The sequence below is a fragment of the Meriones unguiculatus genome, chromosome 1 (genome assembly GCF_030254825.1).
Source record: "Meriones unguiculatus strain TT.TT164.6M chromosome 1, Bangor_MerUng_6.1, whole genome shotgun sequence".
In the NCBI taxonomy this organism is placed as follows: Eukaryota; Metazoa; Chordata; class Mammalia; order Rodentia; family Muridae; genus Meriones; species Meriones unguiculatus.
Window position 1 is genome coordinate 184,326,313 of NC_083349.1, and position 22,818 is coordinate 184,349,130.

General features: G+C 51.0%; 1 protein-coding gene across 4 annotated transcripts in view; it reads right to left on the bottom strand.

Moving 5' to 3' along the window:
- Zbtb16 (zinc finger and BTB domain containing 16) overlaps window positions 1–22,818 on the bottom strand; it is a 180,912-nt gene extending 158,094 nt beyond the window's left edge. The window contains exons 1-3 of one of the 4 annotated variants that reach the window (XM_060373316.1): window positions 22,234–22,478; window positions 21,226–21,310; window positions 18,179–19,538 (exon numbers count right to left, since the gene is read on the bottom strand). In XM_060373316.1, coding sequence (XP_060229299.1) covers window positions 18,179–19,446 — 1,268 coding nt within the window. In that variant the 5' untranslated portion in view covers window positions 19,447–19,538; window positions 21,226–21,310; window positions 22,234–22,478. Of the gene's footprint in view, window positions 1–18,178; window positions 19,539–21,225; window positions 21,311–22,233; window positions 22,479–22,506 lie in introns of those variants that run through there. The other 3 variants (XM_060373310.1, XM_060373313.1, XM_060373319.1) reach the window with 3 other exon arrangements.

The window sequence follows — 22,818 nt, forward strand, 5'->3', positions numbered from 1 at the left end:
AACTAAAAGGACTAGCCATTGAAGCTAATGGCAAAAGACAGAATATACCTAACCTCTGTGGGGGAAAAATATCACCTCAGCCTTGGGGATCAATCAGAAATAACCAAGAGCACAGTGTACAAATAACAGGAAAGAGACGCTCAGGAGAGAGCATGTTAATGCAAGCCTAATATGTTAAACATGGAGGAGAAAGCCAGGTTCACTTCTACACTGGGAAAATCTACCTGGTTATGCCACTGAATATAACCACCCTGATGAGACCAGAAGAGGTATGCACACTTTTACAAATTCAGACACTTAGAAGAGGGTTGTGAGAATACCAGCAGGAACTGAAATCATGGTTTAGGGAAAAGCACTCCCCCCATAGGAGAGACACAAAGCTACCTTACAAAATATAGCCAGGTGCTTCGGCCAAGTTTCTGTGCCCCCGCCCCATCCCCAGGAAGAATTACTAGAGGGCATTAAGAACCCTGGAAATGGAGCAAGTTGCTTAGAGACCCACAAAACCACTCTGACAGGGGACATGGATCAGGTGATAGACTGACAAATGAGTGGCCACGTGAGTCCTGTTCAGCCATTGGCCATCTCAGAGAACCACAGGACACACCAGAAGCCAAGAGTCTGGGCTCTGTCACTCATAAAAGGTAAAGGACACACACGGGAGCCCCCCTATGCTTCAAGTGATGAAAAGAGGGAGGAAGTAGCAACACAGCCCCCTCTGCTGCTCCTGCAAGCAGCTGCTGGTTCTAGAGACTTCAGCCATGCTTCTTTTCCAGCCAGGGTTCCCAAGTTTCAAGGACACAGGGCTCCCAGCTTGTACCATTCATTTTATTTCCTGCTAAAATGAAGTGGGAGATGCCTAGACAGACTGTGGTCCCCTTTTGGGCTGTTTCTCTCTGTCTCTCTATCTCTGTGTCTCTCTGTTTCTCTCTGTGTCTGTTTCTCTGTGTGTCTGTCTGTCTCTCTCAACATCAACAATCGACAACAAAAGAAAGACAAAGAAGAGAGCCTTGCCAGTGCTGTGGGCCAGGCCTCCACACTGCAGGCGGCCTACATGAGCTTCCTTTATCCAACCACAAAAAGGCCCCGGCAAGTAGGCGAAGGGCCTGGGTGCTGCCAAGCCAGCCGCCCCTCCGTTGAGGTTAGCAGTTACCCTGGGGCCAGATCCATCGGGCAAACAGCCCACGGGTCTCATTACACAACGGGGGCCCTTATCTCCCCTGGCCACTGTCAGTTTGCAGACATTGCATGGTGTGACAACCACAGCCTAGGATGGCCTGTGAGAGATAGCCTCCAGCTCTGCCCTGCTGTCAGGGCAGGCAAGAAGTGAGGCTTGATTGACCGTTAGCCTAACTTTAGGCCCTCACATTGCTATTAAAAGCGCGTCAAGGAGACCGGTAACAGTCGGGGAACCCATGTCACCATCCCACTTCTCTGATCCTGCAGGTTGAAGCCCTCTTCCCTAGAGTTCCTTGGCTCTCTGCCCACAGAGATGAGAGGATGAGGGTCTATTTCGGCTTTCACTGGTGGAAGGAGACATGGAGGAACACTCCTTAGAGACCATCAGTCACCCTCAAAGCTCCTTTTCAGACCGACTTTATAAGACAGAAAAGAGACTGGGGACAGTAAAAAGCACGCTCAGGGGAGGTGACATCAGTGTGGGGTTCTGGTCAGGCTCCTTCTCAAAAATCTTCCCAAGGTTCCCAGTTATCCCAGGATATAGCCCAAACCAAGGAACAGTCACATGTACTGAACAATGACACTGCTCCCTGTGTCGTGCAGTGATGCTAAGTGCATGATTTCAGATTGTGAAATCCCCTGAATCCTCCACTGAGGGGACAAGGTGACCACTGAGGGGACTCAGGGCCTTCTGTGTCTGCAAGGGTCAGACTCTGAACTTAGGCCTACTAAACTCCGTTATCCTCTCCATACTCTGCCTTCTCTAGGCCTGGTCCAACATTTAGGGCAGCCCCAGGGGATGCCAACCCTGCTCCTAGCATGGATGAACCCTCAGCCCTGGCACAGGAGAGACTTCCTACTCTGCCTCCTGGATCTGACCACGTGTTCCCACTTTCTGTTTTCATCTCTAAGTCTTATTTTTGGATGCCAGACAAGGCAGTAAACGCCTTTAATCCTACCTTCAGAAAGCAGAGGCAGGTGGATCTCTGAGTTCAAGGACAACTTGGTCTACAGAGTGAGTTCTAGTACAGCCAGGGCTGCACAGGAACATCCTACTTTAGGGTTTAAAGAGGCAACTGAGACAGGGTCACACTTAGTAGCCAGGTATCCTCACAACCTAACTGCCCAAGTGCTGGGATTATGGGGGACAGCCACCACGCCCAGAACTCAACTCGTCCTTCAACAGCCCACTCAAATGCCACACTATCCAGGATCCCGAAACTGCCTATCTTTACCATACAACAGTTACAGGGTATGGCTATTGGGTGAATGTCTTTCGCCAGTTAGCACTACAAATGACTTTCTTACAAGGTCCACTTAATCTTTAATGTATTACAATTTATTCACTTTGTATCCTCCTCCCTCCTCCCCTCCCAAGCCTACTCTCCCACCCTCTTCTCCTCTCACACTCCTCCCTGAGTCCACTGATGGAGAAGTCCTCCTGGGGACTGGAGCACCACAAGGAGAGCAACAGAACAAAAAAATCTTGGCCCAGGGATCTTTTCTGAGACTGATACTTCAACCAAGAACCACTCATGGAGATTACCTAGAACCCCTGCACAGATGAAGCCCATGGCAGCTCAGTGTCCAAGGGAGTGCCCAAGTAAGGGGAACGTGGACTGTCTCTGACATGAACTCAGTGGCTGGCTCTTTGATAACCTTCCCCCTGAGGGGGCTCAGCCTTACCAGCCCGAAGAGGAAGACAATGCAAACTCAGTGCATTTTTACAAACGTGCCTTGGGTGGGAAGCCAACTCATTTGACTATACATGCTCTCCCATGTCATCACTTCATTACCTTCCACTCTATCACAAACACCAACACACACTCTGAGTACTTTTTGTTTTTATTTTTTGAGACAGGGTTTCTCTGTGGGTAGCCCTGGCTGCCCTGGAACTGCCTCTGTAGACCAGGCTGGCCTTGAACTCACAGAGATCCACCTGCCTCTGCCTCCCATGTGGCTGGAATTAAAGGCATGCAACCAACACCGCTGCCAGGTGTCTCCAAGTACTTTTAACTCTGCTCAAATTCTAATCTCACAGGCAAGCCCCCTCCTTGTCTTAGCCATCCTTGCATCTCAACACCCTCAACACAGACATCACCTTTAGTCCACCCAAGCCGGCAGAAAAGAGACTAGGGGAAGAGGCAAACCCAAGTCCCTATGCCAAAACACACATGACCCCTGCTCCTTGACAGAGGTTTGCAGTAGTTCTCAAGTCAGATTTGAGTATGAAGTGGGAAGCAGGCCTGGGCAGTTCCTAGCAGGGTTATAAAGAAGGAATTAAAGTAGCTGGAGGGTAAGAGCCCCACTTTGTGGTCCTAGTTCGGCCACCAGCTTGCTAAATCACAGAGCCATTGAAATAAAGGCTCCCCATGGCCCTGCCAACCCTAACATTCTATCATGATTCTTAGTCACCCCAAACACCTGGGCACCCAATAACCCTCCAAAACACGTGCTACTCCTTAACCCTCCAAAAATACAGGGGACCCCAAGCAAGGGACCAGCATGCCTCTTGGTGAAACATGAAGAGGGATAGGAGGGCAGCAGAGGACAGAGGGCAGCCACCAAGGCAGATTTTCATAGCCAGCTTCCCTCCACTGAACTTTCCCCCTCACATGTACACTTTCACAGATCCAGTTTGGGAGTGTTCAAATTAGCACAACCTGCCCTGAAATACTGCACAAAACACACAGTAAGCATTTTGCTTGTTTTTATGTCATCGATGGTTTCAATGGGTGACTCACCCTTCCGCTTTAGCACTCTGTGCTCATGAGGTTTACTATAAATAATGCAAGGGGAGGCATACAGGCTGAGCACAGGCCCAGCCAGACTGCTGGGTCACTGCAGAGCTAGACCGGACAACCAGCCCTAGGGTGTGTTTGGAAGGGTTGCTTTCTGCCTCTGTCCTAGGACAGAGGGGAGGCAAAGAGCCCCCAACCCTGACATCAGGGCTCAAGAAAATAACCCTGTAAGGAAAGGGAACTGATACTGCAGAGTCTGTGCTGGCTGCCAGCCTGGAATTTGAACACATGTGCTCCGTAGCCTTCTGGAACCTCCCCAAAGGTGCAATCAGGATTCAAAACCAGGCTCTGTACCTGCCTTACGATGTTTTTAAAAACAAATCTTAATGCGTTCTCTCCAGCTCTGACCTTTACTTGGAGATGCCCAAGTTGCAGTGTGTGTGTGTGTGTGTGTGTGTGTGTGTGTGTTTCAATGTGAATTCTCAGGAACCCCAACTCACAGGAGGCTGACCCACAAATGCAGAAACACTACTACAGTAGTCCAGAGAGGTCTTGGCCAGGGAAGGTCGTCACAGTGGAAACACAGCCACAGCAAGTGAAGTCATAGGCTCTTTGGACTCATCCACTCCCTAGCTGAGAAGTGAAGTGAAGGGGTTGAACCCCTTTCAGATCCTGGCTTCCCAGGAAACCCCACCACCCCACTGTGCATTACTCACATTGATTTCCAGGAGTCCTCAATGCCTAAAGTCCCAGCCACCCTCCCAAAAATGCAAGGCAAAAGAATGCAGTGGTAGACTTCAAGTTCTACAGCTATCCCAAACATCACGGGTGGCAGCAGCATTACTGGGTTCAAGAGACTTTCATAATAAATATGGCCTCTTTTCAATACCAGCTTTCTGCAAAGACCTTTATTTGGTTGGTTGGTTGCTTGCTTGCTTGCTTTATTGTTGTTTGGGGTTTCTGTTTTGTTTTGTTTGAGGCAAGATCTAATGTGGCCTCTAACTCACTATGTAACCTAAGGCTCTCCTTCACCTTCTTCCTTCCTCCACCTCCCACCTGCTAGGACTGTAACCATGCACCATTGCACTGGGGCTTGTGGAGAGCTGGGGATTGAACCCAGGGCCTCACGTATGCTAGACAATCATTCTATCAACCGAGCCTCAGCCTCAGCCCACGCAGGAACCTTTACATTCCTGATGCACTTCCATGATCCCCTATGATCTAACCTGATGGCGGCTAAGCACAGGGCTGACACCATTCAGTCACAATACCACTGCTTCCTGTCACAGCCTCTCCCTTGTTCAAAACAGCAGCATCCAAGGAGCCCAGCTCTGTAACACTAACGCCCCAGTTCAACCAGCACCTTCACTGCACTGAGCATTTGAGGCACATCCTCCAGGCCGTAAAGAGGCTGTGCAGCCTGTCCAAGGCAAATCTTAGCGCTTGGCTTATGGCTCAGCCGTCATACCTCTCCCTAAAGCTTACATTCTTGTCACCAACTCAACAGTGACTAAAAATTAACACTGCCACACCTTCCAGAAAAATCTCTCTTCTGATCAAGGTACCCTGACCCCTGACCCCACCACCACCATCACACACACACACACACACACACACACACACACACACACGCCCCATGCCCTACTGCACTGCTCTATCTCCGCATCTCTTGAACTTTGTGCTTCCCACTACGGATGCCCTCATGGATACCCCCACTCTAAATAGCCCACTCCGTGATCTGCAAACACTACAAGGACATCAAAACAAAGCTATCAGCTGGGTACCTGCCTTTAGCAGCCAGTCCAAACTCTTTTGTTTGAGTATCAGGCAGCTTATTGACCAGCTGATAGGGTCAGAAGTTTTTCCTTTACCTAGATGGTTTCAGCAAGACCAACATAATGGGGATAGGTACAGGACCCCAGGCTGACATCATTTTAATAGCTTTTAAGACTGGGGGGAGAAGGTGGGACCGTAAGAGGCAAAAACAGCCAAGCCCACTCTACTCACTTTGATATGAGCATGTATCTGAGTCTCTAAATGTCTCTACGAAGCAGGAGTAAGGCGGTAAGGGAAGGAAGATGGGACACCATGAGATCAATGCAGCCACCCAACGCGACCACGGTCTCTTCCTCCAAGCTCTTCCCTGCAACTGCACCCCATCTGATGGCCTCTGCTGGTTCCCCACTGCCTAACTCACCACTCCTCACCTGACCCCTCACAGTTTATCTTCACAGACTGAGAAAGGTGGCCCTTATCAAGCCATCTGCTCCTACTAGATTGTTCCAGGGACCACAGGGGTTATCAGTAGAGCGGATGGAGGATGATAAACAGTCACCTCTTATGCAAACAGCACCAAGAATGCTGGCCACAGAGCAGAAGTAGAGTTTAGGCGAACTTGCATTGAGTGTCCTTCCCCTCCATTCCAAACCTGGGGACCCAGACAACTTGGCAGAAATTGCTCGGGGGGTTTCCCCTCCCTTTCCGGCAGGGGTCTGTGCATATGTGGGATTCCCCCCCCCCGCTTTATCAAGATTAATGGCTTCACATGACACTTATGTAAGTCCTCTCTATGGCTATAACTTCACTATCTGGCAATAGCCATGTCATTTTTCTGAGACTCCTGACCATTGTCAGATGCCCTGTTTGCTGAGGTAGAAGTAGTAAAAGGATTAAGGTTCTGCTGGGCATGATGGCACACATCTTTAATCCTAGCACTCAGGAGGCAGAAGCAGGCATGAGTCCTAAGTCATCCTGGTCTACACAGCAAGTCCCAGGACTGCCAGAAATATGCAGTGAGACCTTGTCAGACAGACAGACAGACAGGGGTGGAGTCTTCAAAAGGAGAGCAATACACACACACACACACACACACACCACACACACTAAAAATAAGGGGATAGCCAGAAAAGAGCTTGCTGTGCAAGCACGAGGATCTGAGTTCCATCACAAGCATCCAAGTTAAAGGTCCGATGTGGCAGTGGAACCTTACAATCCCAGCACTGGGAAGATGGAATCGGACAAATCCCTAGGGCCTGCTGGATGGCTAGTCTAACTAGCCAGGGAGTTCCATGCCATTGAGAGACCCTGTCCCAAAGGAAACTAAAAGCGGAGGGAGCCTGAGGAACCCAAGGCTAACATCTGACATGCACACACACCCATATGCACACTCATACACACGTGCACCCATATGCACACTCATATACAAATGTACAGACACACGTGCACCCATACACAAGAGTACACGAGCACACACACACACAGTCCTGATTTCTAAGACGCAATCCATGTAACTCAGAGATACTCTCAGGGCCTCTCTGTGGGACAGAGGCAGCCAGGGCACTGGTCAGTGCCTCTTAAAACCCTTCTTATTCCAAGTGCAAACTCAGAGAGGCCGGGTGTCTCTAGGTGACAAAAGAATTGCATTCAGAGGGACAGGGCAAGCAGTCTCACCCCAGGGCTGCAGGCTGGGAGGGGGAAAGCGGGAGAATGACACAATCCAGGGCTGGCCAGAATGAAAGACAGAATGGAAGAGGCTAATTTACACAGGAAGTGAGCACTTACCAGGCCCTTCATCTCAACACACAAAACTCTCGGCCATATCTGGAAGTAATTACACCCAGTTAACATGATCTGCTGGCCACTAAAATTAACTGCAAACAGAGATATTTTTCACTTTTGCGAGAAGGAATGCCAAGATGTGTTCTGGTCTGCACCCCCACACACACCACCGAATCTGGCTTGAGGGGGGTGGTATTTATCTGCAACTTGGCAAAAAGGAAAAAAGAAAAAGAAAAAGAAAAAACACACTCATAGCTGTCAGGACACAGAAAGTAAAATAGAAGATAATTATGAAAAAGTGAGTGATGGCCCTGAAACCCACTGTGCTGGAAGCCCTACAGAGTCTACAGCCGTCCCGGGCTCAGTTGGTTTTTCCCACACAGAACTTCAAGGAAAGAAGTGTTTTTAGAGTCACTGGATTTAGCTTCCCCATTGCATTTAGGTACCATCTTCAGCCCTTCTGCCAAGGGAGCGGGGGCGGGGAGAGGGGGGTACAGGGAGGTAGATTCACAAATGTTAGCAGGGCCTTGATTTAGCAGATCATTTTAGAGCATAACTGTCACGATTTCCCTTTTGCATTGAGTCTTTCCAATCCCTGATGTGGCCAGGGCCTTCAAAGCAGCTTTCACCTCTCTGAGCTGTGCAGGAACTACTTGTGAGATGTGCGAAGTTTTGCCATATAAAGGAAGACGGAAACTCTAAGAGGAAGTGACAGTTTGCTTCCAGTGTGTGCACCCTGAAACAGGCCCATGTCTTGGTCTCCAAGACTCTGTGCTTAATGGCCCCAACTTGACTGGCCAGCATGTCATTTCTCTTTGTCCTCAACCCCACAATTTGAAAAGCACTTATTTGTATTTATCTGTGAGCTGCCATCAACAATACTACACAGAGAGCACAGACCTGCAAAGTTCCCAAGGTGTTTGCCTGCACTGACCCTTCTTTTCTAGGCCATGCCTCATAGGACTCCCCTCAAGGTGCAGGATTCCTTTGTCACCAGAGGACGTTAAACCAGGAGCAACCAAGCAGAGCATCCATTGGCCAGACAACTCACAAACATCTTTTCTCGAAAAGAAGCAGGCAGAAGTTTCCCCTAAGAATGAGGTCAGATGCCCTGTTCTTGGCAAAAATCGCATTTAGAAACATTCCCCCCTCAGGCAAGGTGGGGGGTGGTATATGACAACCAGAGAGGCCTTGTTGAAAGGGCTTTGAACTATGAGGGGATGGGGAAAAAAAAGAGCATCTGATGTATTGAAAGAAACACACACACACACACACACACACACACACACACTGTTCTTTAATTCTATAAATCTAAGTTCATGAAGAAGACATTAAAGGGCATTGTAGGTCCTTTCAAACCAATGACCCAGGGCCAATGAGCACCTGCATGGGGCTATGTGTTTGTGCTGTGTGCACCATCATCCCACTGACCAGGATGCTACCGTGCCAAAAAGGCCTGCTCCTAATTTCCTCCTGCTGACCCAGATGCAAGTGGCTGGGAACCCTGCCCTGTTCGCACAGCTTCTCGTAGAGCATGGACTCAGGCCCAATCTCACCTCCACACACCATGTTCTCCCCACTCACCACCACACAGCCAACCACTGCAGGACATCTAGGAGAGAAGGTAGAGCGGGAAGGAGGGGAAAGAGAGAGGGAGATCCTACAACACTCCCTCTCAAACAGTCCATTGGTACATGATGTGTCTTCTTTCCCAACTACACACAGGTCCACACACATGCACACTCAAAGACATGCGCTCACACATGCACACAGGTGCACAAACATCCACATTACACACCCACACACAAACAATGGCTCCCACACGCAAGGACGCACACCCTGGGTCCTATTACTGCATAGCTCTCCAGGCTCAGAAAGGGTTAAGTTACCCTCACTGCATAAATCAAAAGTTCAAGGCTGCATTGCACCACAGTGATCCCCTCTCTCCATATGACGAGAACCAGAATGGGGCTGCCGTCCCAAGCATCCTGAGTGGGTCTCCCCGGCCCGCACAGGTTACACTGCCGGGGTCAGGGCTGGGGACCTTTAGCGGCAACATTCATTTCCTGAACAGGACAAGCCCTCCTGACCATAAAGCTAATAAGAACTTCCTCACATGGCAAGCCCCGGCTGACAGGGCGACTTGTCACTGGTCATGCAGGCAGAGAGCGCTGGTTCCCATTACAGGCTTATGATGCCAGGTGCTCCTAATAAGGCACCTCGGCGAGAAACAAGAGCCTGCTAAGTCCTGGCTCCAACTCTGGAAGTAATCAGGCCCCAGCTTCAGGGATTAAGGAGGGGCCTTCCTTGAGAGAAGGGGGGTGGCCTCTGTAGCCCCCTGGCAGCCGCTAACCTGCTGAATGGCTTAAATAAATAAATTCCCAACCATCCATCCACATTTTTCCCAGTCACCATAAAAGACTCCCCCAAATTAACACTAGTAATGCTTCCCCAGTACTTCAGGCTTGATGGATTACCCAGAGGGCCATTACGTTTAGGCCAGATCTGCTTCTCATGATGGCAAGGAGATTCGTGCCAACAGATCTAATGGCATTAAGATCACAACTCTTCGTTAATCCACGTGGCCCAGGAGAGGATGACAGGGGGCTTGATGGCCCCCCGTCGGGCTGGGGTCAAAAGGGAGGTGGAAAGGCAGGTAGGCAACTTCTCCATCTATCTCTGCTGCTACCAGTTAAGTCGTTTTTGCTTCTGCATATTACCAGCCTGTCCTCGGAAAAAAAATAATGGCTCGAGGGAGTGCGGGTCTTATTTTTAGCGTGTCTGATGGGGGTGCTTCATGTCCTTACTTCCAGAGGGCTCCTATTGTCTGTGAAGAACTGGAAAAAAAAAAAAAAAGACTAGATTTTTTTTTCCTTTTTTTTTTCACCCCTTCATTAAAATATCTGTGACCAGGACTTTTAGTTAATTCCCTCGGCAATGCTGTGCTGCTTCAGGGAGTTCCTTCTCTTACCTAACTTGGACCCTTCCTCCCATAATGCTGAACACAATCTGTGCGTACTGAAGAAAATCAGGTCTCAGGGTCAGAGTGGAAAGTGAGTTCAGAACTGAGACTCAATCCAGGATTTGGGGGAGTTTTAGCCAAAGTTTCCATGCCGACAAGAAAGGGCTGGAGCCCCTCCCCACAGCTGCAGAGTTAAGCCTCACATAGGCAAAACCGAAGCTTTTTTTTTTTTCAGACTGAGCCAGCATAATAAGGACACAGGGGCTTTTAAGGGGAAACAGTAGAAAGGGGGATTTCTGATTATGCTGGCATGGAATTCACAGCGCAGAATTTTTATTTCTGAAAATGGGTTTTTCTCTCCCTTTCTCTGTTTTTCTGTTTTCTAGTCAGCATAACAGGGTTCTATCTCTATAGGCCGGTTGCTCTGTCAGTAAGATGTGACACCTAGTTTCCTGGATCTGTGTGGTCTGGGCCCCTGAACACCTGTCCACTATGCCATGTGCAGGTGACTGGCCTCTGAAGTGACCAGGAGAAATGAGAGGACACAGCTGGTCCCACAGCTTCAGGGAAAATGAATCAGAAGACTAAAGCACCAATTCTGGCACCCTTTCCTCCTTACCATGGACAAGTCCACTAACCTCTTGGGCTTTTCTTGGCCATCGGGAATATGAGACTAACACCCGCCCTCCTTACAGGCCGGCTAGGAGCTAAGCCAAGGACTCAGCCCAGAAGCTGCTGTGTAACAAGCATTAAGCACTGTCCCTGACCACTCTGAGGAGGGTCCCTAGGGAGAGTGCTCAGCACCCAGCACTCACGTGAGCCCAGCCCGAGACGACCCCGCAGTAAGGAGATGTGTGTGCCCCACTGTACCTCCACCAAAATTCTCCACACCAAGCCCTGTGCACGGAGACTGGACACCAGGTCTGTGCTCTGCATTTGGACCGGACAGCAGCAGCACGGCCCAGCTAAATTTAAAGAACCAGAATGACTCACCAGGCCCTGGGTCAATGGGACAAAGTGTCCCTGGGACACCAGAATCCATCGGTCTACTTCCCGAGAAGACAGAGATGCACATCGTCTGCTACCACCCCAACACATGCTCAGGACAGCAGTTTTATAGTGCTGAAGGCGTGGGTGGACCCTGCTGGAGAGCAATGCCTCAGGGAAGCTGTAGCTGGGATGGCTAGCACACTGTGAGCAAGCCTCTATCTCCGGCTTGTCCTTCTGCACAATGGCCACAGCTACCAAATGGCAAACACCTACAGAGCGCAGGCATTGTGCATTTCCACGCATGGCAAATATTTACAGGTTGCTCCTTACAATGACCCTCTGAGCAGGTCCTGTTATTATTCCCATTTTACAAATGAGCAGGCAGCCTGGAGAGGTTAACTACCACAACCCTCAATCACACAGCCGCTAAGTGATAAAATCAGCCCTGTGACACCGAGTCAATGCTATGAGCACATTCACTATGTATAAAACACGGGGTTGGAGGTGGTTGTGAACGCTGTGGCATTCCTCTTCTCTAGTAAAATCACTATGGAAAAATCACCACTTTCACATAAGACATCACACAGAACTTTCAGTTATCATGGAACCTTTTCACCTCTATGGTCATTAAGCGAGACTTTTAAGTCTTATACTTGAACTCTCAATTGTGTATGTTTTAAAGTCATCTCTCGAGTATGCATGCAACACACATACACACACACATACAAACATACATGCATGTTAGTGACTGGAAATGCTTTTCTTCCAAATCAGCAAGAAATCAAAAGTGGAATTTGGGTTGAGCCATTTAGAATAAGAAAGTCTGAAGAGTCACTGGAATTTCCCTACAACATTCAGGGCTATGAAACACGCAAGAGTTCATTCCCGATCTCATTTGGTTCAGTAACCCTGAGCAGGTTTAAAAAGTAGCTTAAAAAGCGAAAGTCAATGCAAGATGGGCATACTGTACGCGCCTTTAATCCAAGAATTTAGGAAGCGGAGGCAGGCAATCTCCTGTGAGTTCAAGGTCAGCCTGGTCTACATAGTGAATTCCAGGAGAACTAGAGCTGTTCAGTGAGACCCTATCTCATAAAAAGAAAGAAAGAAAGAAAGAAAGAAGGAAGGAAGGAAGGAAGGAAGGAAGGAAGGAAGGAAGGAAGGAAGGAAGGAAGGAAAAAAAGGAAAGAAAGAAAAAGAAACACCAAAAAACACAAGTCAGTGCAGACAAAAGGAAATCAAACTGATCCCTATCTTGGCTGTCTGATCCCACAATGCTGATTCCAAAACCATAGAATAAAATGTAATTAACCAACAGCCCAAAAAGCATTCATCAAAGTTAGAAAAGAAAGCTGGGGATGGAAGGGGGACCACAACACAGGTAACTCAGAGCCTCAGCCTACAAAACCCTGGACACACCCTGGCAAATCATCTTCTCTTCACAGCCACAGACTTCTCTGAAGAGCAGGTTTCCAGGAGCCCAGCAGGTTAAGGACAGCATCATTCATCACCCCAAAAGGATACTTCCTGGAAACGGAATGGGTTTGAATAGGATTGGGACAAATCTGTGAATGACATAGTAGCTGTAAATAGCTTCCAAGCAAAGCCTGGATACACCTGACCTTTAGAACTGACGTCAAGGAAGATGGCTGAAGCCTCCAACCCTGGCAGCTAGGGAAGGTGCTGGTCCCTAAAGACTGGGTCAGGTGGACGGGAGCCAGAACATCACTGTCTATGTTCTTATAAGGCCTGCTGTAGTGTGCCCAAGGCTCATGAAGTAGAAGGCAAGCAGAGTGCTCGGCCCTAGCCATTTATAGCTGTGTGACCATCAACAAGTCACTTACTTGCTTCAAACCTTTTCTTTATCTCTAAGCTTGGGAGCTTGATACCGGCCCATGATCCCTTATGCAAACCCCCTGGGTGCTTCAGAAATCAGAACTGTGCAGATGTTAGGCTCATTGGGACCTGTGTTTAACAGCTCCGGTGGCATCTAGGGCAGCACTCTGTAATCAAACACATTAATATTTTTTGCAGCAAAACATATGAATATTCAAAATAAAGCAGGATAAATATAGCCTCGCATCAGTTTTTGCCGCTAAATGAGTTTGCTGCAAACTTACACAAAAACCTTTTAGCTCTCAGAGCTTCTCCTAATCACAGAGCTAGGACTGTCAGCCTCCCCCCACCCCAACTCCCTCTTCAGAAGGGTTAGGAGAGAAAATCTGTCGGTGTGCTTGGCTGTGAATAGTGGGCATTATTAATACGGCTTGCTGTGGCCCTCGTCGCTACACAGCTTACCACCTTGTTCCAAACAGAACTAGCTGTGACCTCAGAAGTGCCAGGAAGTCAGGCATGGCAGCTCAGACTGAAGATCTCAGCACCTGGAACATTGCGGCAGGGCCATCTGAGTCCAAGGCCGCTCTGGGATACAGCGTGAGGAGGGAGGGTGGGGAAGCAGGTACTTAGTTGGTAGAGTACTTTCCTAGCATACACAAAGCCCTGCATCTGATCCTCGGCACAACCTAAAACTGGCGTGGTGGTGTGCACCTGTGATTCCCAGCCTTCGGGAGGTAGAAGCAGGATGCGACGGAGGTCATCCTCAGCCAGACAGTGAGTTCAAAGCTAACAGGGCTGCGCTAGATCTCATCTCAAAACAAGCCGCTAATGGCCATTGGACCTCTGCATGTTCCCTCACTGAAAACGGAGTCTCTGCCGTGTGAAGAGAGGCCAAGCTGAGCAAACAGAGCTCTGACGGTCCAGCTGCATGGCTCAGGCTGGCCCCAGGAGGATTTTGGAAAGGGCTGTACAGTGGTGGGTTCAGCCAGCCAGCCAAGACCATTCCTTAGTACCTGAGCCTCCTCTAGAACTAAATAGGACTTCCCGCCATGTGACAGAGCTACTGAGCTGACCTGAGGGTGGTTCAGTATTTGATCCAGCAGAGGCTCCTATGCTAGAGAAGAAACAGGCCTCACTCTAACTCTACAGCATCAAGGAGCCAGATGTACAATAAAAGCTGTCTTGGAAGTTGGGCAGACCAGCCATAAACAAGGACCGTGTCTCCACACGAGCCAACTCTGTTGCTCAGGTAGTATCACTGACAACTGGAGAAGGTTGAGAATGATCACGAGCATCTGAGCCAGGGGACTTGGATCCTAGACCACACCCAGGCCAACCCACAGGCAGAACTGCTCCAAGTTTTCAGAGAAAACCTAACAGGGCTCCCTCTCCAGACACTCTCCTTTTATTAGGGCCCTACTGAAAAAGACCCAGGGGTCCAGAAATTAGAGAAGACTGTTGATTGATCGTGTCTTCTCACCAGCTAGCTTCCTTCAGGTTCTGTCAGTTAAATAAGTCCACCTGATTTATCCAGGTGGTGTCTCTGCCTGGTCGTTCCATCCATCCATCCACCCACCCATCTAGCCAGTCACCTTTTGTATATCTTTGATACCCTGCCATTTGGTACAGGGATCATAACACGTTTTCTTACCACTCTCTGTCCAGCAAGAGGCAGCCCCATCTCATCCCAGGTTGGGATCAGGTTATGGGGAGACATATGTATGCAATTCGATAACCAACAATCTGACCTTGCTTCTCTGCACTCTGCCCATTCTTCCCCAAAGCAAGAATAAATGTCAGGTGCTTCATCTGTACCACCAACACTCTAACCTTCTGCCTTAAAATAAAACGAACCTTGCGGCCTGTACCCTATCATAGTCATCCCTGTTAGGATCCCAGCCAATTCCACAACTTCCTGGCATCTGATTTCTCTATCTTGCCTGTTTGCACTGGTAGCTGTGATGATTTTTCTTCCACTGAACATTTCTCAGATTGCTGATAGGTAGGAGGGGGTGATACACAGAGAACAGTGGGAAATGGGGAGGTGGTACATTAATCCTGGTGCCTGGAAGGAGGAAAGGAAAGGCCTCCCACAAAGGGAATCTATCCAGGGGTAGCCAGGGCTACACACACGCACACACACACACACACACACACACACACACACACGGGCGAGTATCTTCCCCCTCTCTTGATTTCCTCGGATGTCACAGCTTAGCACAGAGGGGTCTGGCACCAGATCTAGCTGCTCAGGATGAAGGGCTCATTTCCACCCTGAGTCAAAAGCATGTTTTCCCCTTCAGCAGCCCCCGAGGAGTGGTACCAAGGACTGCAGAATCAAGCCTCATTGTTACAAGCTTGTGGGAATAGGGACATAGCCTACACTACCTCACACAGGCTCCGATGGACAGGAATGCTCAGAACCCCACACATTAGGAGCTTGGAGCCCATGGTAAGATGGAGAAGCAAGGCTGAAACAACACAGATGACAGGAGGGTGAGTTTTTCACCACCATGTTGACTCCATGGTGGCCACGGCCCCAGTGACTTTGAATGTCACTTCAACCAGCATCAACCCTAAAACCACGCTCAGAACAACTGCGGAGGCTAACCCTGCACATGGCTGGCTTTCCCATCCTGCCCCCCCCCCCCCCCGAGATACAGCTCAAGGCAACCTTCGTTTCCTTCCATTAGGGTCCCATCACATGAGAATCCAGAACTCTCGGGACAGTTACATCTTTTGTGGCCTTCTTGAGTAGAAAGAAAACTATGTAGACAGAACCACTGAAAACTCTTGGTTCTGTAAGAAATGCTCTGGAAAGAGCAGAACCAGAAAAAGGCCAGACATGTAGTATACAACTGTAATCCCAGCACCAGAGAGGCAGAAGCAGGTGGACCTCTGTGAGTTCAAGCCTAGCCTGGTCTTCATAGCCAGTTCCAGACTAGCTAGAGCTACATAGTAAAACCTTGTCTCAAGCAAGTTAAATTCTTTAAAAGAAGAGAGAGAGAGAAAAAAAAGCACTTTATTTGTATGTATGTGTGTGCTTGTGGGAACCACATATCACACTAAAGCAAAAGCATCTTCTTCAATTGTTCTCCAATGTTTTGTTTTGTTTTGTTTTGTTTTGTTTTGTTTAAGATGAGCTCTCTTGTTGAACCTGGAGCTTCTGGATTTGGCTAGGCTGAAAAGCCAGGGAGTTCCAGAGAGCCATCTGTATCTCTACTTCCCCAGGGCTGGGGTTACAGCTGCGTTCTGCTGAGCTTGGCTTTTGGCTGGTGTGCATGGCTTTTTACACACAAACCAGGGATCCAGACCCAGGTTCTCACACTTAAATAGCAAGCGCATTACCAACAGAGCTGCCTCTCTAGCCTCACTCACTCACCCCGAAAGTGACCTTAAAAAATGACTTTCCATCGTACCCCACTTTTCACAGCACGGCCACATCCGGAGAAGGTAACAGATCTATCTGGTCAAGTTTCGGGGGGGGGGACCTCTTAAAATCAATTTCATCAGTCTACTTCTGAGCAGACCAAGTACCAAGAAGATAATATCCGCAGTTGTTATTCTCTGTACGCACTGGGGGGAAAATGCCTACTATTTTTTTTTCTTTTAGCTGAGTGCCACTTTCCATAAGGTACAACTCGGTGCAGCTGATCAGGCAGCTTCGAAGCAAGCTGCGGCTAAAGGTGATTATATCGGTTTCCTACCCCGCAAAGTCCCCCTACCTAAATGAGCCACAGGAATAGAGGAGGGGGAAGAGTGTGGGCGAAAGTGGAAAATCCACCCAAGATCAGCAAAACAGCCAACCGAAAGCTGTGCAGAAGGTTAACATCCATAACAAGAAGAAACCCGGATTTATAAGCACAACTCATCAGACCCAGGGATGAGATGTGAAAACGATGACCTTATGGTTTATGGCAAACAGAAAAGGCAAACCCACTGTCAACTCCCTCTCTGACCAGCACTGGTCAGTGCTCCCCACCTGTTCTGCAGGAAGGATCCTCTTCTTCATTGGACTGCTGTGAGAAACCACAACCAAGAGAGGTTAAGTGTTACTTTGAATCTTTCTGCCTTGGCAGGACTCCTCAGCATTTTCCTGTGTATAAGTAAAAGAAACACTACCTAGTTCTTGGGGATATTGTAACAAATGTGCAATTCCAGGTAGAAAACTGGTCCTAAACCAAGCATGTCACAGGAACTCAAAAGGGAGGTTGCAGAGGTAAAACCAGAAGCCAGAGGGCAGCCAAGGCTAGCCCTTGTGATCAGAGATGGGATAAGAAGAGAATATACAGGCTGTAAGACCAGAACTCTTATGTGTGTCCTTCTCTCTGAATTTAACCAAGGCCTTCTCTGTCTCCCAGTGTGCCTGCCAGAACAGACTTTTGGGACAGACAGGTATGTATAGGATTTAAACAACATCTACCCCATGCCACTGTCCAGGGCTGCAGACACCGAACTGGCCCTGTGCAAACTATGGCCAGTGAGGGATAGGAAAAGCTGAAACCTGATAACATGGCTCCATCCTGGTCACAGGAGACCCTCAAGCCTGAATCCAACTTCCTGCCCCTTTTCTCACCACTTTATTATTAAACAGTCACTCCGGGCAAAATAAAAGTGTAGCCCAAACCACAGGAAACCCAGATGGAAGCCCAAAAGCAAAACAGAAAGGAGGGCCTAGAAGCTGCACCCATGAGGCCCCTGATGCTACAGACAGACACTGTTTCTCCTCACCGTGCTCTGAAAACAGCTGTGCCCTCCTGTGCCTCCACGCTGGAAAGAATGGTTTGTTTCTGGTTTTTGGTTTTCAAGGTGCACAAAGAAGTCGGGTCCCCAGGATTCAGGATGGGTCCGTCATAAAGGAAAGCCACGAGGACCAGAGGATCATCACGGATGCAGGGTTGGGGCAGGGACTTACCTGTGCTGCTCCACGGCCTCGTTGTCTGGAAGTTCGACCCCACACACGCTGCACTGCTCCCCCAGGGGACGACTCTCAGCTTTCATGCCCACAGCCAGCTCACCCAGCTTGTTGAACAGCTCTCTCTGGATGAAGCCCTGAGGCAGCAGGCCGCCATAGGTGCTGAAGTCCATGGAGACGGCCAGGGCAGGTTGCACATGGAGACCAGAGGTCACCGAAGACGGCATGCTCAACACTGCATCGGCCTTGTGGTTGGGCAACACTGAGTAGATGCCCAAATGCTTCTCCACAGGGGGTGCCAGGGGCTCCTGTCGGCCAGGGGGTCCCTGGCTAGCTTCAACCGAAGGTGATAGCTGCTCACTACTCTCCTCTCGCCCATAATGCAGCTCCCTGGCACTGGTGATGACGCTGCCTCTAGTGGGAGTCCCAGGCCCCTCTTTGCTCCTTTCCTCAAGCTTGTCCCCTATCCCTCCTGAGAGGCTGGACTCGGCTGTCCCAGGGCTGTCCTGGCCAGGGACTTCATCCACCTGCATCATCTCTGTCTTCACCTCAGCCACCCCAGGGTGGCGCCCACCCCCTCCCAGTGTGGGCTCCTCGGGTCCTGCAGGTGGCTGAAGAGTTCCTTGCAGGATAGACTGTCCTATGGTCATCAAACTGTCCACTGCTGCCTTGGTAGGACTCATGGCTGAAAGACCAAAAGAGGTGGAGACTGAAGGGCTCTGGTCCACCATGGGCCCAGGGAGGCTCTGCCCAGCCACACTGGCATACCCGCTCTCCTCGCTGGAATGCTTCGAGATGAAGATGTTCTTGAGGTATCGAGCCTTGCGGTCCTCTTCTTCTTCGCCCCCGCCCTCTGCCATGGTGGCCTCTGTGTCATTGTCGTCCGATGCCTGGATGGTCTCCAGGATCTTCAGGCACTGCTCCTCCAGGTACTCAATCTCCAGGATCTCGGCTGCGTACAGCAGGTCGTCCAGGTCCTCCGCCTTGGCCTGCAGCGTGGCCGTGTAGGCATACTCCAGGATCTGCTGGAAGGTCTTTGGCGAGAGGAAGTCAAGAGTATAGTGCTGGCTGTTTCGGTGGAACAGAATCTCAAACATCTTGCTGGTGCAGGCTAGCACCGTCCGGTGAGCATGGAACTCCTGGCTGTCCACCATGATGACCACATCGCACAAAGTTCCGGCCAGCCGCATCTGATTGGCCTTGCACAGCAGCCCCGTAGGGTGGCTAGGGTTCTGTAGCTGGATCATACCCATCTTTGTCAGATCCATGATGCTCCCCTCGGTTCAGGCATGGGGCTCTCTTTCCTTCTCTGCTGGGGGCCAAGGTGGGGCAGGGGAGGCTTCTGCAACAGCAGAGGGGACTGGAGAGGGGAAGAGAAGAGGAAAGGGATGAGTAAGTAACAACATCCTCAGCGTCCCTAAGAATAAGAATTCGGACACTACAGCATGATTTCACTCTAGCAAGAGGCTCTTGGGGGTTTTAATGGAAGGGGCCTGGGCTTCCTAGAAATCTATGATCAGTCATTCCGAACAAGCCCAGGGTGCAGATAGCAAAAAGAAAGTTATGCTTCCCCTTAAGCTTATGCCACTGCTCTGTAGCATCCGCTGGATGAAGTGAAATGAAGATTACAGTGAATCCCAGGCATTCTTTAAGCCTTTCAGTAGAGCCTTTCGGTAGAGCCTTCCTAGTAAAATCAGAGTCCACCACAAGGCTCACAAACCTACTTAAAAGTAACGAGTTTTTAACCCCTTCCTTTAGTCTGTGTAAGCATTCAGCTTTACTGTCAAAACCCTATAGGCAAACCCTCAGCTTCAAAGTTTTTCTAGTTCTGCCTCACTGAGATGGCCTTAGGAGACAACTCAGATCTAGCCAGGGCTGCTAAATGTGATGATGGCCTCATATCTGCAAGCAATGAGGCCGTCCTCTCCTAAGTCATGCTTTCTCTCCAATGTCCAGTGCCTTCTCTGGCCTTGCACTCTGTGTTCAGGGCTGCAAAGGACTGGCAGACCGGTTCTTAGACTGCGACAAACATCACGTGCATGCGTGTGCACAGACACACTGCTCTGGCTTAAGTCACTTCTACCTACAAGTTCCTCAAAGTTACTGTCCAAGGAGGGGGAGAGGATGTGTAGGGGTGATGCAGTGAGAGTGTGCTCGCACTAGCCAAACAGTGTGAACATGCCTACATGCAATCATACAAGATGTCACAGCCTCTTTTTTTTTCCTTCCTGCCACAAGCACCTATGGGACAGAACGCTCTAAAATGAGAGAGCAAAGAGACACCATAGGAGGGTATGTTCCCAACAGCCTTGGGTGTTGGGAATGCCACACTAGATGCCCCCCCCATGTGTTGGTGAGCCCAGTGACAAGGAGGAAAGCGGACACTGAACGTGGCTCTGTAAGTGACGTTGGCACCAGCATCTCCCGTGTGAGTTAAGTCCAGGAGGGGAAAACAAGGCTGGAACACAAAGGCCTCTCCTAGAGCGCGTTCTGGATGAAGGCGAGGCTCCTGATTCTGAACAGCCTTTGGGACATGGACAGAAAGACCTAACGGGCACAGGTCCCAGCCTGTCTAGCTGGTGGCCAAAATCTCACACAGCCAATGGCCTGGGGAAGAGAGTGGAGAGAATTAGGCTTCTCTCCCACTCTTCACAGAACTAGCCTTCACCCTCAACAGGAGTCTTAAGGACTCTTAGGCACAAAACCCGTGCAGAAAGAGTTAACAGTACTGGCTGGCCACTCTTACTGTCCACCCCAAAGTGGAAACGGGGTGGGGGTGGAGGCATCAGCAAGGGTGAGACATCCATTCATCAGAGGCTTCACGATGGTGTGCTTTCGGCAGAGATCAGAGTTCCTGAGAACTAAGGGGTAGAAGCCAAAATAAAGAAGGTTCGCTGTCCAGAGGAGCCTTTGGGGCCTCCAGGGTGCCCTCTCCCTAACCCTCGGCTCTGCACCCGAGATCCGACCAGTGCAGCGATCAGCCCGGCCGCTCTGGGCAAAGACAGCGCTAACCCGCCAGAGCTCCGAGGATCGATCGCGAAACACACCCCTCGTTGCCAGAGACCCCACGCCGGGACTCGCAGAGGACTTCGGCAAACTTGGCAGAGCAACTTTTCCCCGCAAGTCAGGTGTCTGGAAGAAAGGGAACCAAGCTAAGAAAAGAGGGAAAGCGAAAGAGACCGGGGAAAGGCGACGGTCCGAGCGGGACGGACGCCGCTGCTAGGCCGGCCGTTCGGCGCCAGCCGCGGGAGGAGAAGGGGAAGCACAAAAGCCGGGCAGCGAGCGGTGGGAGGCAAGCCCTCCGTCTCCCACCCAGGATCGAGAACCCCCGGGAAGCGGCCAGCAGGGTCCCCGACCTCCCGCACCAGCAGCCGGCGTGCCCGGAGTGAGACACGCCGGGAGCGTGGCGGGGAGGAGGCGAGCCGGCCGCCGCGGAGCGCGTCCGTGCATTCCGGTGGGTCCGCAGGCTGGCAGGATCGTGCGCATTTCGAGCGCGTGCGGGAGCGTGCGAGGGGCTGGGCAAGCTCGCAGCCGGCGCGCCAGGGTGGAAAAAAAAAGACATCCCGAACGCATCAGGTGCAGAGCCCGGGAACCCACCGGGCGGGGCCGGGAGCGCACAGCGAGCTCCGGCACCGCTGCTGCTCCCACCGAGAGCCGAGGAGGACCCGGAGCGGCGGAGAGCAGAAGCTTCTCCTCTCTCCTTAAAAAAAGGGGGGGGGGCATCAAGTCCAACCAAGAGGGAGAAAAAGAAAGATCCCACCACGTTTTCTCTTAAAGAAAACAAAACCCGAGCGGGTAGCCAGTCCCCTCTCATCCGCCCCCCACCCCCAGGTCCACTCCTGGACTCCTCCGGTTCTAGCTCCCCAGCGGGGCCAGCGAATAAATACAAATAAATAAGGCACAATCCTATCTCACGCCAAGCACACCGGTCCGCATACATATGAGCACCCACGGGCTCTCCGCTCCTCCGCGGGTCCCTGGCTGTACAAAGCCACCCAGTCCCCGGCCACGCGCGCCCGCAGCCCCGGCAGACCGCCCGGCCTGCCACCTCTCACCCGGACCGTGCCCCAAGGAGGAAGGTTGGTGAGGCAGCTGCGCCCAAGCTGACAGCCTCGGCTCCGCTTTCCAGCTGACCCCCAACCGGTACGGGCGACCGCTGCAGCAGCAGCAGCGGCAGCAACCGGAGAGCCCCGCACGAGCCCAGCGGCCGAGTGGCCAGAGCTAGCGCCACCCGCCTAAAACCTCTCCCGCCCCGGGGCGCCCTGGCGGGAGGCGATCGCTGGGCGGTGCGTGTCCTTCCCGGGTTCCCTCCACACACACACACTCACCGCTTGCAGAGCCTGGAGCCTTGGGGTGGGTGTGCGTGCCTGGGGGTTGAGGGGTGTGCCTGGAACCGGGGAAGGGGTGTTGCTGGGGAACTGTTGCTCCGGATCTCACGGCGGCAGCGGCGGCATCGCCCGGCAGTTCGCAGTACCCGCTCTCATCACCCTTAACTCCTCTCTGCCGCTAGGTTAGCAAATCACCACCGGCTGCGGCGCCTCCGCCGCGTCCCACGTCAACGCCGAGCCCCCTCCCCTGCGAGGCCCCGGCGCCTCTCCATCTTTAGTGCTGGCGGCCGAGCCCGGCTCGCTGCCCACAGC